Source organism: Xyrauchen texanus, chromosome 34, assembly GCF_025860055.1.
Source record: "Xyrauchen texanus isolate HMW12.3.18 chromosome 34, RBS_HiC_50CHRs, whole genome shotgun sequence".
Taxonomy (NCBI): Eukaryota; Metazoa; Chordata; class Actinopteri; order Cypriniformes; family Catostomidae; genus Xyrauchen; species Xyrauchen texanus.
The window spans coordinates 1,595,805-1,610,266 of record NC_068309.1 but is presented as its reverse complement, the minus strand read 5'-3'; the positions used below and the strand labels follow the sequence as shown (position 1 = coordinate 1,610,266).

The window sequence follows — 14,462 nt, the reverse complement described above, 5'->3', positions numbered from 1 at the left end:
AAGTGACTAATGTCACGAGCAGCTCACTAACTCGCCTGAGAGTACAGTGAGAAGACGGTTTAAAAATAGCCGGTGAGCATCAATATGTAGCACTGAAGTGTGAGGGGCGGTCGACCTCGAAACGTCTAATTGATGACAATGATATGTGAGCTGATGAGAAGCTCCTGCCCTTGGGTTTGGACAAGAGTGTCATTATCCGCATTTAAAATATGTCAAAACCCTGCAAGACTTTCAAAGGCCCCTGTAAGATTCCTCACAGACCTATATAAACCCAGAGTCCAACTCTGGATCCGCAGTTGGCAAGTTGAAGACTTCCTCTGAGGTACAGTGTGATAGCTTCAGATTACAGGCACAAAATTCCCAAGAATACAGACATGAGAGGTTCATCGTATACCCAGAAGTCCCTGACCGTCAGCGGCTCCAGCAGGATGAGAGTTCAGAGCCAGTCGCCCTCCCGCTGCCGAGGATCTTCGTACAGTCGTGGTCGGGCCGGATTCCAGGGTCAGGCCGTGGAGGTCGGCACCGAGATCCATCAGCACCACGCCAACGAGAAGGAGGAGATGCAGGAGCTGAACGTGCGTTTTTCCGGCTACATCGAGAAGGTCCAGGCGCTGGAACAGAGGAACGCCGCACTGAGAGCCGAGCTGGAATCCCTGCAGGGACGCTTTAAAGGAGGTCCCACCGGACTCGGGGAAGAATATGAATTGAAGTTTAAAGAGATGAGGGACCTGATCGAAGCTCTGGCCGCTGAGAAGGGTGCGGCTGATATTGAGAGGGGCTACATCGAGGAGGAAGTGGAGGTCTGGAGACTGAAGGTGGAGGAAGAGCTGGCTCTCAAAGGTGAGACTTATAGCTTGAATTGGTATAGTGTCCGGGAAACATTTTGAAAGTGGATAAAGCCCCAATAAAGCCAGTAAGATTTGTGTAAAAATCTCGATAAACAACTTTCAAGCTTCGTTTCTGACAAACACAACAGAAAACATTAGACAAGATAATTTTAGTTGTGCTAGTTCCAAAGGTAAAAACAGTCTATAATAGACTCTCAAGCATTTTCTTTTAAGCCCATTTGATGTTACTTTCCTCAACAGAGGAGGCAGAAATAATCCTCCGTGAGTTCCGTCAAGACGTCGACAACGCAACCCTCCAGAAGTCCGACCTGGAGAAACGCATCGAGCAGCTCGTGGCCGAGATCGAGTTCCTGAAAAAGCTCCATGATGAAGAAGTTGCCGACCTGCTCAGACAAATCGAGGAGTCCAAGGTAACGGTGGAGCTCGACTCCGACAGACCCGACCTGGCCGCGTACCTGCGCAACATGCGTCTGGAGATCGAGGCGGTGGCCGCCCGCAACGTCCAAGAGGCAGAGAAGTGGTACAAGGGCAAGTTTGACACCTTGAAAGAGCACGCCAGCAAACACGAGGACCACATGAAGACCATGAAAGAGGAGATCACCACCTTCCACAACCAGATATCAGACCTGCAGAACCAGATCGACAGTCTGAGGGCACGGAACGGCGCTATGGAACAGCAGCTTGAGGACATGGAAGTGGCACACTTGGATAAGGTGGCAGGGCTGGAGGGCATCATCGCTCAGCTCGAGAGCCAACTGTGTGAGACCAAAGTAGAAATGGGAAAATACTTGGCCGACTACCAAGAGCTGCTCCACATCAAGCTGAAACTGGACGCTGAGATCGCCACCTACAGGAAGCTGCTGGAAGGAGAGGAGAAGCGGCTGGGCATCTCCATTACGGAGGGTGTGGCAGGTAGTTTCATGTTTCCAAAATTATTTGCCGGTTTTGATGAGATACATTTTTTGTGCTCTATATAGATGGTCTAGTTTTTTCAGATTCCCTAACTCCCACTAATCTAGCATCGTCTAGTCATAAAACACAGTAACTACACATTTTGTCCAAATGGATTTATGCTTGAAATAGAGTCTCTTTTTCATTTAAAAACGCATTACTTCAGCTACATTTACTCCTTTTATCCATATTGAAACAATATGATGTCCACTGAAAATGCTCTCCAAAACCTAATATGTTGAAAACAGATGGGGTAAGGAACCTGAAAACTGAGTTTTACACGCCCATAAATAAATCAATACGTTTTCAAACGAAAATGGATTAGTGTGGGCGTGGCCTTAGACTATGACAGACATGACTGACTTAACGTAGATTTAGAGAACACAGAATGAAAATGTGATAATCCAAAAACTTTGGAACTTATGTTTTATTGTTGGTGTAGTTACTGCGTTTTACATTTGAAGGGCAGATCTAATTCTTGCTCCACTAAATGTCTAAATGACGTGACTTGTTCTCATTTTTCAGAAGCCGTGACTGAAGAGAGAACCACATCCGTGTCTCGTACTATAGAGACACATACGGCTATTCAAGGCTGAAAACCCTCATTAAATCCACTTCCTGCTGCGCTAGTTAACCTGGTCCTCTGAGAATAAAAAGTCTCTCATGTAAAAGAACCAAAGATGTGACATGGTACTAAATAAAGCTTGATTTCAGTGCATCTGTTGTGTTTGTGTTGTGAGAGTCTGCACAATGAAACCTTTTATAAACATCAAAATCATGAAATCCCCTTACAGCAAAAACACCCAATGAAGAGTAAATAAATATTGCTAAAATGGATTATATCAAAGTCAATCCACAGTCGGATAACTCCATTCATGCCAGTGTCTACTTGAATGGGGAAAGACCAAAATCTCCAAAACGATTGGTCAAAACTATGATTAAAGTACATAAATCAGCAGTAAAATCTGACAAGAATAGAATCATAAATGGTGCTTCTTTACCTCAGATTATGCTTAAAAACGCAATTTTCCCGGAATGCGTAGCTAATGCGCATGCACGCGCTCGAGTTGATTGACAGACGATGTCTGTATCTAAAAGCTGATTGGCTCTTTTACCTGTAAGGCGGGACTTCCTTTCTACAGCCGTTGACGGTTGACCGTTGCAATACGTTTCTCTAATAGAAGTGGCTGATTGAGTCAGTAATCAAATACTTTTTACTATTTACTTCATGAAAATAGTAATCACATGGTTACAAATGATTTAAGATGTAACCGTAACCTACTTTTTGACTAAAAAAAGTTAGATTACAGTAATTAATTTGTAATTAGTTTGCACCAGCATCAATTATATCACACAAGGAATGTCTCATCACACAATTGTAAATCTTACATTTTATTTCTCACATTTTGTCACATACAAAAGCTTATGAGAAAGAAATATTATTCAGAGTATTAAAACAGAATCACACGGCGAGGACTGGAGACATCTCTGTTGATGTGCCTCTGACATCACTGCTGTGACATCACTTCCCCTTCTTCCTCTTGAGGGCCTTCCACTCTCCCTCCTGTGTGGCCAGACTGCCGTAGAGCTCCTTCACCTTCCTCTTCCTCTCCAGATCCCTGACACATACACAAATAATGAAAGCGATTGGTTTGTGAAGTGTCATGAAGATGTTAGTGACGAAGGGTTTTTTGATTTTGTCAGCGATAATAAAAACGAGACAAAAAAAAAATGCATAATCAAGTGCAAGATATCAACAATATTAAATAAACAAATAAAGACACATCTATAAATAATTGATGAATATAATCCAATCCTAGTATGTTGTGTATTTCCCCACTGAACACCTGTACAATGAACATTTAAACACTGAACTTTAAAAACATGCAACATAATATAATTGAGACCCGAGCATGACAGCGGTGTGCTATTTCTTGTTTTGATTCGTAACTAGTAGCACCAAATAAACATGAAAAAACTAATTCTAGAACAAATAGTTTTCCTCATATGCGGACTGAGACTAAGCTGGGAAATTTAAATAAAATCAAGTTATAGAAAGTCTGATTATTTTCATCAAATAGTTTATGATGTGTGCAGGAGTGTTGATTATTCATGTTACAGACATCATAAATGATCATAATTCAGATGTAAAGTAACGTCCAGCATCATCCAATCACTGTCAATCATGTTCAAATAAAACATTATAAATGTTGAATCTATGAACTGATGATCATTGTCCCATGTGTGTCAAACATGTTGAGTGATCCAAACATCATCTGCAGCCTGAAACTGAACTTATGATCTGATTTAATCTTTATATGGAGTCGAACTGTTCTGAGACCAGTGCAGCACAATTCCGAATGTGCTCCAAGTCCTCGTGGTGGCGTAGTGACTCGCCTCAATCCGGGTGGGGTAGGACGAATCTCAGTTGCCTCCGCATCTGAGACAGTCAATCCGCACATTTTATCACATGACTTGTTGAGTGTGTTACCGTGGAGACGTAGCGCTTGTGGGGGCTTCACACTATTCTCCGCGACATCCATGCACAACTCACCACACACCCCACCGAGAGCGAGAACCACATTATAGCGACCACGAGGAGGTTACCCCATGTGACTCTACCCTCCCTAGCAACCGGGACAATTTGGTTGCTAAGGAGACCTGACTGGAGTCAATCACCACACCCCACCGAGAGCGAGAACCACATTATAGCGACCACGAGGAGGTTACCCCATGTGACTCTACCCTCCCTAGCAACCGGGCAATTTGGTTGCTAAGGACACCTGACTGGAGTCAATCAGCACGGCCTGGATTCAAACTCACGACTCCAGGTGTGATAGTCAGCGTCAATACTCGCTGAGATACACAGACCTTCCTCTAAATACAATTCTTATTTAATTATTTATGTTTATACACTATAATGACTCTTAAGACATTCCAGTTCCATCTTCTGTAAAGCTGCTTTGAAACTATGTATGTTGTGAAAGGCGCTATACAAATAAAAATTATTCGACTTTATATGCTGAACTCATAAAAAAACCTTGAGGATTAAGTTTGTAATACTTTGCAATGCCCCACTTTGATACATATTTGAGAGTTTATGGACATTATCACAGATAAACTCAATGCGGGACAACATGAGCCGCTAAAGTCCCACAGCGGCACGTCTCGCGCCCCGCACACACAATATAAACGTTCAGTGGCTAATGAACGATTAGCCAAACGTGGCTTCACCTTCACAACTTCATGCAATCGGAATGATAAAACATTTTTAATTAAAAATCAGATTAATTGATTAATCGTCAGAATAATCGTTAGATTAGTCGATTATCAAAATAATCCACAGTGACAGCCATTAATGTCAACTAAAATATATTATCTTTGATTACCAAAACGTTATCCCATTTCCCTTCAAATGAGTAAAAATAGTCAAATCAAATGAAGTTAATAAATATAACACGATGAAATATTGAATACACTCGTCACACACACCTGCCCATGATGTCATTGAGTTTCTCCCGAGCGAGGAATCTCGTGTCTTTGCGGATCTCTCTCAGCGCTCCCTTAAACTCGCGCTTATACTTGTGCTTCAGTCTCTCCCTCTCCTTCTCTTCCTTTGTGTTCCCGCGCTTCTTCCCATAATCCAGTCTGGAACAGAAGAACAGAGTCAAACAGCGTTCCCACTGAGGGAGTAAATGGAGATCTGACGAGCGTCACTCACATCTGCACTATTTTGGGTGTGAAGAGTTTGAGCGGAACGGGTTTCTTCTTCTTAAACACCAGAGGTGCATGCTGGGAAAGCTTTTCAGGAATGACCTCCAAAATCTCCTTGTGAAGATCCTACAAAACAAATCAGCTCTTGTTAACACATGTGAGGAGAATAATGAATAAACACGCCACCCTTCAGTGTGTGATCCTGATGATGATGATGATGATGATGAGCACGCACCTGTAAAGGGGCGGGGTAACTCTGAACAGGTAGATGACGGAGGAGTGTTCTGATTGGCTGGAAGATGAGACTGTATGATGTCAGATCTTTATAGAGTGACGTGCATCTCTTCACTAAATCCAGACACGCATCGATGACTGACAGTCTGAAATAAACAAACGCACCCTTATTATGGTGTTTATTCTCAGTGCTGATATTGCAAGTGTGTTTACAGGAAACACGAGGGTCGAGACGACATCATAGTCTGTAGTGTGTGTACCTGAAATGGTCTCTCTCTAGTGCACTATCTAGTGTAGTTCTGTGAGCTGCAGACAGCGAGATGGGTTTTCTGTTCCAGCTGTGAGACGAGTTTAAATCCGTCAGAACCAACAAATCACAGTTCTTCCCCTGCTGCCGGAACGGACTCAGAACCACATAACCTAACACACAATAGTCATGATGTCAGCATAAAACATCATTAAATAATGCAACAATAATTTCATATAAATAAAACTCTTACACAACATAAGATGGTGACACGAGCTCTGACAGTGTGACGATAAATCAAAATACATGTTTATATACAAACTGATGTAAATATACAAAATTATTTCATATCAATAGATCTCATTTGAAATTAGGGAAATTTGTGTTTGTTTGCTTGAGTGCGAGTGTGTTTGTGCGCGCGTGTTTGTTTGTTTGAGTGCGCGTGTGTTTGTTTATGTGCGCGCGTGTGTTTGTTTGTTTGAGTGCGCGTGTTTTGTTTATGTGCGCGTGTTTGTTTGTTTGAGTGGCCGTTTGTTTGCGTGCGTGCGCGTTTGTTTGAGTGCGCGTGTGTTTGTTTATGTGCGCGCGTGTGTTTGTTTGTTTGAGTGCGCGTGTTTTGTTTATGTGTGCGTGTTTGTTTGTTTGAGTGGGCGTTTGTTTGCGTGCGTGCGCGTTTGTTTGAGTGCGCGTCTTTGTATGTGTGCACGCGCGTGTGTGTTTGTTTGAGTGTGCGCGTGTGTTTGTTTCTTTGAGTGCCCATGTTTGTTTGTGTGCGCGCGCATGTTTGTTTGAGTGCGCGTGTGTTTGCGTGCGCGTGTGTTTGTATGTTTTTGTGCGCGTGTTTGCGTGCGCGTGTTTGTATGTTTGAGTGCGCGTGCGTTTGTTTGTTTGAGTGCGCGTGCGTTTGTTTGTTTGTTTACATGTGTTTGTTTGTTTGTGCACATGTGTTTGTTTGTTTGTGCGCATGTGTTTGTTTGAGTGCGGTACCTGTGTTGGTTTTGTCGGGAACTGTCAGGTGTAAAAGCCCCAACAGGAAGTTGATCAGTTCTGGGAAAAGCCTCTGAGACAGAGACACATACTCCAGTGCCAGACAGCACAGAATCAACCCCTTACACACATCCTCCAGAGAACACACTGTACACTGAAACACACATCAAACACTCTCTTATGTCTTTGTAGGAATCAGGTTTTATTATGTTGATTATCACAGACTATAATCCAACTCATCCCTCAAAAGTAAATAAATATCATATTACAATAAACGTTTGTGGAGTAAGTGCACTGGTGGCTATTTGTCAAAATGAGTGTTTTATTAGCTGTAAAAAAAAAAAAAATCGATATAATCTTTTTGTGGTGAAACTGCTTTATTAACCCTTTAAGCTTTGACAGGCCCGCGAGAAAAACAATCATCAAAATATTAATAACGGCAGTCTTGACGGACACAAAACTGGTTTCGTTTGAAAGTTTAGAAGCTCTACTTTCCAATGCATGTGACATTATCACCAAAACTGAACAAGTGCTTTAAAATTTGAGAACAAATCAGAAGTGTTACATTTTGAGCATTTATAAAACGTTAATTGCGCTGCACATATTATTGCAATCAGTAAAACATCAAACTCATCATATATTCATGTGTCATATGTTGTTGGAAAGATCTTAAAGAGTAAAATACAACCAGACTATTTGTTTTACTCACAGACTAAAATATAGCGAGTAACAGCTAAATATATGTCTTTGACAATTATGTTAGTGTTGCTTATATGCCGCGTTATCACTTATAACTTCAGTATAAATGAAACATAACAATATAACACAATATCACATATCAAGAGGAGGTGATTATCTTTCAATCGAGTCCACACACAAGATAATCAGATGTATAGATCATTAGATAATCCACATGAAGCACAATGTTACATATGACCACCAGGAGATGGTGCCAAATACACGACACAGACTCAATGATGACTCAAATGACACAGAATGAAACTCATTCTGTGAAATCTCATGACTAAAATCATGTCTGCATGCTATGCAAACATTTAGTCATTGTTGTGTTTGCATGTGTAATTAGTTCTTATGTACAATTATTATCTTTTATTTGTTTGGAGATGTTTTTGGATACTATGATACATTATATTTGTAATGTTGTAACTTTTAATTGATTTGTCGTATCAACACAAAATGTTTCTCAGATACAGTCGACATGATTGGGAACAAAACAAAAGCAGTTTTTCAAAGCCGCTTTATTTTCACCCAGAGATTTATAATGTCAAATCAAATGTATTTTCCTCTTGGCCCATAGACTTCCATTGTAAGTATTACTGTAAAGTCACGACAAATACATTATTAATGATGAAATGAACCTGGATCATTCAATAAACATATGAGTCATAGTGTGAAAGTTGATGGTAACACACACACACATATATACACAAACATATGCACACTCTCTCTCACACACACACTCATGCGCACAAGCTCACTCACTCGCTCTCTCTCGCACACACGCACTCAATCACTTGCTCGCGTACGCGCACTCGCACTCACGCACACACTCAAACACATGCACTCTCGCGCACACGCCCTCACGCGCACACACTCTCTCGCACACACACTCTCTCGCACTCGCACGCACTCAATCACTTGCTCACATACGCGCACACACTCCCACACACACACCCACACACACACCCCCACACACACCCACACCCACCCACACCCACCCACACACACCCACACACACTCCCACACACACACCCACACACACTCCCACACACACTCCCACACACACACCCACACACACACCCACACACACACCCACACACACACCCACACACACACCCACCCACACACACACCCACACACACTCCCACACACACACCCACACACACACACACCCACACACACTCCCACACACACACCCACACACACACCCACACACACCCACCCACACACTCCCACACACTCCCACACACACACCCACACACACACACCCACACACACCCACACACTCCCACACACACCCACACACACACCCACACACACACCCACACACACTCCCACACACACTCCCACACACCCACACACACACCCACACACACACCCACACTCACACCCACACACACTCCCACACACACTCCCACACACCCACACACACACCCACACACACACCCACACACTCCCACACACCCACACACACACCCACACACACTCCCACACACACTCCCACACACCCACACACACACCCACACACACACCCACACACTCCCACACACACACCCACACACACACCCACACACACACCCACACACACTCCCACACACACTCCCACACACCCACACACACACCCACACACACACCCACACACACTCCCACACACACCCACACACACACCCACACACACTCCCACACACCCACACACACACACACACACACACACCACACACACCCACACACACCCACACACACACCCACACACACACCCACACACACACCCACACACACACCCACACACACACCCACACACACTCCCACACACCCACACACACCCACACACTCCCACACACACCCACACACACACCCACACACACACCCACACACACACCCACACACACACACCCACACACACTCCCACACACACACCCACCCACACACACACCCACACACACACCCACACTCACACCCACTCCCACACACACTCCCACACACACTCCCACACACACACTCCCACACACACCCCCACACACACCCCCACACACACCCCCACACACACTCCCACACACACTCCCACACACACTCCCACACACACTCCCACACACACCCCCACACACACCCCACACACACTCCCACACACACCCCCACACACACTCCCACACACACCCCCACACACACCCCCACACACACTCCCACACACACTCCCACCTTGGTAAGTGTCTGGCTGATGTAGAGGAACGCTGGTGTCGTCACAGGATGTCTGAAATCTGACGTCGGGAATAACAGAGCGGTGATCTTCAGATACATCAACTACAACACACATTAAAGCGGTTAAATATTTAAGTGTTATACATTAACCCTGTAATGCATTCCTCATGACTGTAGTGATACAGGACATCATGTGCCCACACCTCTTATTCCTCAAACTTTATAGAAACAACTAAAATAATAATAAAAATGCTAAAATTGCAATAAAAAAAATATATATATATTTTGTATAACTGCTTGATTAGCAATAGTGTATATGTAATAGCTTCATATGTTATGATTGGTTTATATCTATATAAGTTTATTATCACAGGATATAATGTATATTTATTACAAGACAAATGAGAGTCAATCTCACACAAATAACCATATCATTGATTCTGTGTGACAGTGGTGAATTATCAGTATCTCACATGCGTGTATATATTACACATGTATTTCTGACTCAAGGTGGCGCTGATGCTTCAGTGATTGACTTGATCTATATTTGACATTGATATTCAAGTAGATTATATGTTGCATGTAGATTATATATGTTGCGTGTAGATTACATGTTGCGTGTAGATTACATATGTTGCGTGTAGATTACATATGTTGCGTGTAGATTACATATGTTGCGTGTAGATTACATATGTTGCGTGTAGATTACAGATGTTGCGTGTAGATTACATGTTGCGTGTAGATTACATGTTGCGTGTAGATTACATATGTTGCGTGTAGATTACATATGTTGCGTGCAGATTACATATGTTGCGTGCAGATTATATATGTTGCGTGTAGATTACATGTTGCGTGTAGATTATATATGTTGCGTGTAGATTACATGTTGCGTGTAGATTATATATGTTGCGTGTAGATTATAGATGTTGCGTGTAGATTACATGTTGCGTGTAGATTATATATGTTGCGTGTAGATTACATGTTGCGTGTAGATTACATGTTGCGTGTAGATTACATGTTGCGTGTAGATTACATATGTTGCGTGTAGATTACATATGTTGCGTGTAGATTACATATGTTGCGTGCAGATTATATATGTTGCGTGTAGATTACATGTTGCGTGTAGATTATATATGTTGCGTGTAGATTACATATGTTGCGTGTAGATTACATATGTTGCGTGTAGATTACATATGTTGCGTGTAGATTATATATGTTGCGTGTAGATTACATGTTGCGTGCAGATTATATGTTGCGTGTAGATTACATGTTGCGTGTAGATTACATATGTTGCGTGTAGATTACATATGTTGCGTGTAGATTATATATGTTGTGTGTAGATTACATGTTGCGTGTAGATTACATGTTGCGTGTAGATTACATGTTGCGTGTAGATTATATATGTTGCGTGTAGATTACATGTTGCGTGTAGATTATATATGTTACGTGTAGATTACATGTTGCGTGTAGATTATATATGTTGCGTGTAGATTACATGTTGCGTGTAGATTATATATGTTGCGTGTAGATTACATATGTTGCGTGTAGATTACATATGTTGTGTGTAGATTACATATGTTGCGTGTAGATTATATATGTTGCGTGTAGATTACATATGTTGTGTGTAGATTACATATGTTGCGTGTAGATTATATATGTTGCGTGTAGATTATATATGTTGCGTGTAGATTACATATGTTGCGTGTAGATTACATATGTTGCATGTAGATTATATATGTTGCAGGGTTTCCCGCAGAAAATGTGTTAGTTAAGGTGGTGGTGGTGGTGTGAGGGGGGGGTGTATTTGGTGCAATTCTACATATCCCTTTTCCTTAGTTCCGTGGTTCTCCAATTTTTTAGAGTGCCATACCCCTCTTCCACTTAGACTGTCACCTTTTTCATTAAGGGACAATATTTGCTCCCTTTAATCAATTTTCCCATTTCATATTTTTACCTTTGTAATACCTTTAAAAAAATAAATAATGCCTTAAATAAAACAATGTTCAATAAATAGGCAACGTTAAAATCATTTAATATTAATAAAAGTATTATATAAATATAAATATATATAAATAATATACTTTTATATAATAAAAAATATTATATAAAAGTATATTAAAATCGCCAGTAGGTGGCGGTAACTCATTGTCTTTATCTGTGAGTCATCGAGTCATTCATTGAATCTCACGATTCGTTCAAAGCCACAGATTTCATTGCAAAATAGAGCAATAAGCCTGACTATACTGTTTTAAATGTAGTAAATCACTTAATGTTACCCAATGTTTTGTTTTTTAACTGTTGTATAAAATCAATGTCACATTTGAAATCGTGTGGATATTCGGGAAACATTGCATCAACATTAAAAACACTGCTGGGATATCAGCCTGCATTTTGTTCGCACAAACAGCGCAAGCGGCTCGTGACAGAACACAGGCCGACTGAGTGACACTTCAATTTAAGTTGACAATCTCAAATGAAGATTGCTGAACTCCAGCTCGTCTGTGTCTTCAGATCATCCTCGCTTCTTGCGTTAGAGAGCGCGCGCGCACGATTGCCAGATACTATTGAAAAGACCGGGTAGAAAACATGTTCTTTTAACAGAAAAGCTCTGATTTGGGGTTTAAATTATTGAATTCTGGCATTAAACTGAAACGTTCCCACTTCAGACGACAAACTACGCTTGGCTACTATCTTATTCTGCAATTCACTTGCCTAGTAACCATAGTAACGCTTTCGCGCTTTCTGCTATGACGTGGAGTGCGGGATGCACTCAACGTTGCATGAATTTTTAATTAGCCTGCATTAGTAACAATCCAAGGCTTTTAAGGCCTTAATTTGAGATTATTTTTCAATGCTTTTAATATCCTGCGGGTACCCTGGTTAATGTGTCTTGTCCCCTCACAATGACAGTAAATTAATTATTAGGATACATTACATCAGTCACGTCACATAGTGGTCTATTTTCAGTTCAAAATGGCGAAAATAGACAAAAGTTTATTAATTTCCCTGATTATTTTTGTGATTCGTTTAACATTTATGACCTAAAAAAAACTGTCAAATAGCAAATGTTTAGTTTACCAACTTACATGTTATCTTGCACTTGACCGACCGAGCGCGTCGAGTCGCTCCTTTACTGTCGAGTCACTCTGCTAAAATTCGCGCTGTGAACATAAAGCCCGCCTACTTTGATTTGATTGGTCATCTCAAATATTCTGACATTGACGAGCAGTGACAGACCAATGAGGCTCAGATGAACACACACACACACACACACACACACACACACACACACACACACACGCACACACACACGCTCGGCGCCACTGCGGAAGAACGCGCTGATAACAAGACTGAAGCGAACACGAAGGCTTATCACATATTTAAAGATGGAAAAGGAGAAAACAGGACAGAGTAACACGGCGAATATCGCTCATATATATTTTTTTGACGACGTAGTTAAGGCGGCAGGCGTGTTGCTTAGGCGGCCGCCTTAGTTTCAAAGTGCTGCGGGAAACCCTGATGTTGCGTGTAGATTATATGTTATATGTAGATTATATGTTATATGTAGATTATATGTTATATGTAGATTATATGTTGCGTGTAGATTATATGTTATATGTAGATTATATGTAGATTATATGTTGCGTGTAGATTATATGTTATATGTAGATTATATGTAGATTATATGTTATATGTAGATTATATGTTATATGTAGATTATATGTTGCATGTAGATTATATGTTATATGTAGATTATATGTAGATTATATGTTGCGTGTAGATTATATGTTATATGTAGATTATATGTAGATTATATGTTGCGTGTAGATTATATGTTATATGTAGATTATATGTAGATTATATGTTGCATGTAGATTATATGTTATATGTAGATTATATGTAGATTATATGTTGCGTGTAGATTATATGTTATATGTAGATTATATGTAGATTATATGTTGCGTGTAGATTATATGTTATATGTAGATTATATGTAGATTATATGTTGCATGTAGATTATATGTTATATGTAGATTATATGTAGATTATATGTAGATTATATGTTGCGTGTAGATTATATGTTATATGTAGATTATATGTAGATTATATGTTGCGTGTAGATTATATGTTATATGTAGATTATATGTAGCCCAATATGTGTTTGTCAGCCTGTTGTGTTGAAACTTCAGTGTTAAAGTAATGAATCCTGTTCTATATTTGTTGCATCATCTCTTTGATGTATGAAAAACAAAACATCAAAACTAATTATATTCTACTATTTTATAATTTGATACCATCTGGTCATTTTGTAGATCCATTTGTGATAGATATACATGCTGATAGATGGATTAGCTGTGTGTACTGTGAGCGCACCATATCAAGACCAGGCATCGCAGCTCGACCTTTGACCTCCAGCGTCTCGCCCATGCTGTGTGCACTGTCACCAATCAACGTCTGCATCACTTTACATGCCGAGTCCGGAAACAGCTGACACAAACTACAGATCTGACTGAAGAGAGACAAACATGTAAACATACATGCAG

The 14,462-nt window shown here is 41.0% G+C and overlaps 2 protein-coding genes across 3 annotated transcripts in view; one reads left to right on the top strand and one right to left on the bottom strand.

The window, feature by feature from the left end:
- The first annotated feature begins 312 nt into the window (after window positions 1–312).
- Window positions 313–2,507, top strand: LOC127628193 (desmin-like). Of its 2 annotated transcripts, none has more exons than XM_052104955.1 (3): window positions 313–840; window positions 1,089–1,760; window positions 2,328–2,507. In XM_052104955.1, exons 1-3 carry the CDS (start codon window positions 375–377, stop codon window positions 2,393–2,395), a joined length of 1,206 nt encoding a protein of 401 aa, XP_051960915.1. In that variant the 5' UTR covers window positions 313–374; the 3' UTR covers window positions 2,396–2,507. The 2 variants fall into 2 exon arrangements, with proteins under 2 accessions (XP_051960915.1, XP_051960914.1); XM_052104954.1 differs by having other exon boundaries at window positions 2,325–2,507.
- A 668-nt stretch (window positions 2,508–3,175) lies between these two features.
- Window positions 3,176–14,462, bottom strand: part of nop14 (NOP14 nucleolar protein homolog (yeast)) — a 19,003-nt gene continuing 7,716 nt past the window's right edge. Inside the window, exons 11-18 of the mRNA XM_052104912.1 lie at window positions 14,293–14,428; window positions 9,919–10,020; window positions 6,982–7,135; window positions 6,008–6,167; window positions 5,749–5,893; window positions 5,521–5,639; window positions 5,292–5,447; window positions 3,176–3,418 (exon numbers count right to left, since the gene is read on the bottom strand). Coding sequence (XP_051960872.1) covers window positions 3,322–3,418; window positions 5,292–5,447; window positions 5,521–5,639; window positions 5,749–5,893; window positions 6,008–6,167; window positions 6,982–7,135; window positions 9,919–10,020; window positions 14,293–14,428 — 1,069 coding nt within the window. The 3' untranslated portion in view covers window positions 3,176–3,321. The remainder of the gene's footprint in view (window positions 3,419–5,291; window positions 5,448–5,520; window positions 5,640–5,748; window positions 5,894–6,007; window positions 6,168–6,981; window positions 7,136–9,918; window positions 10,021–14,292; window positions 14,429–14,462) is intronic.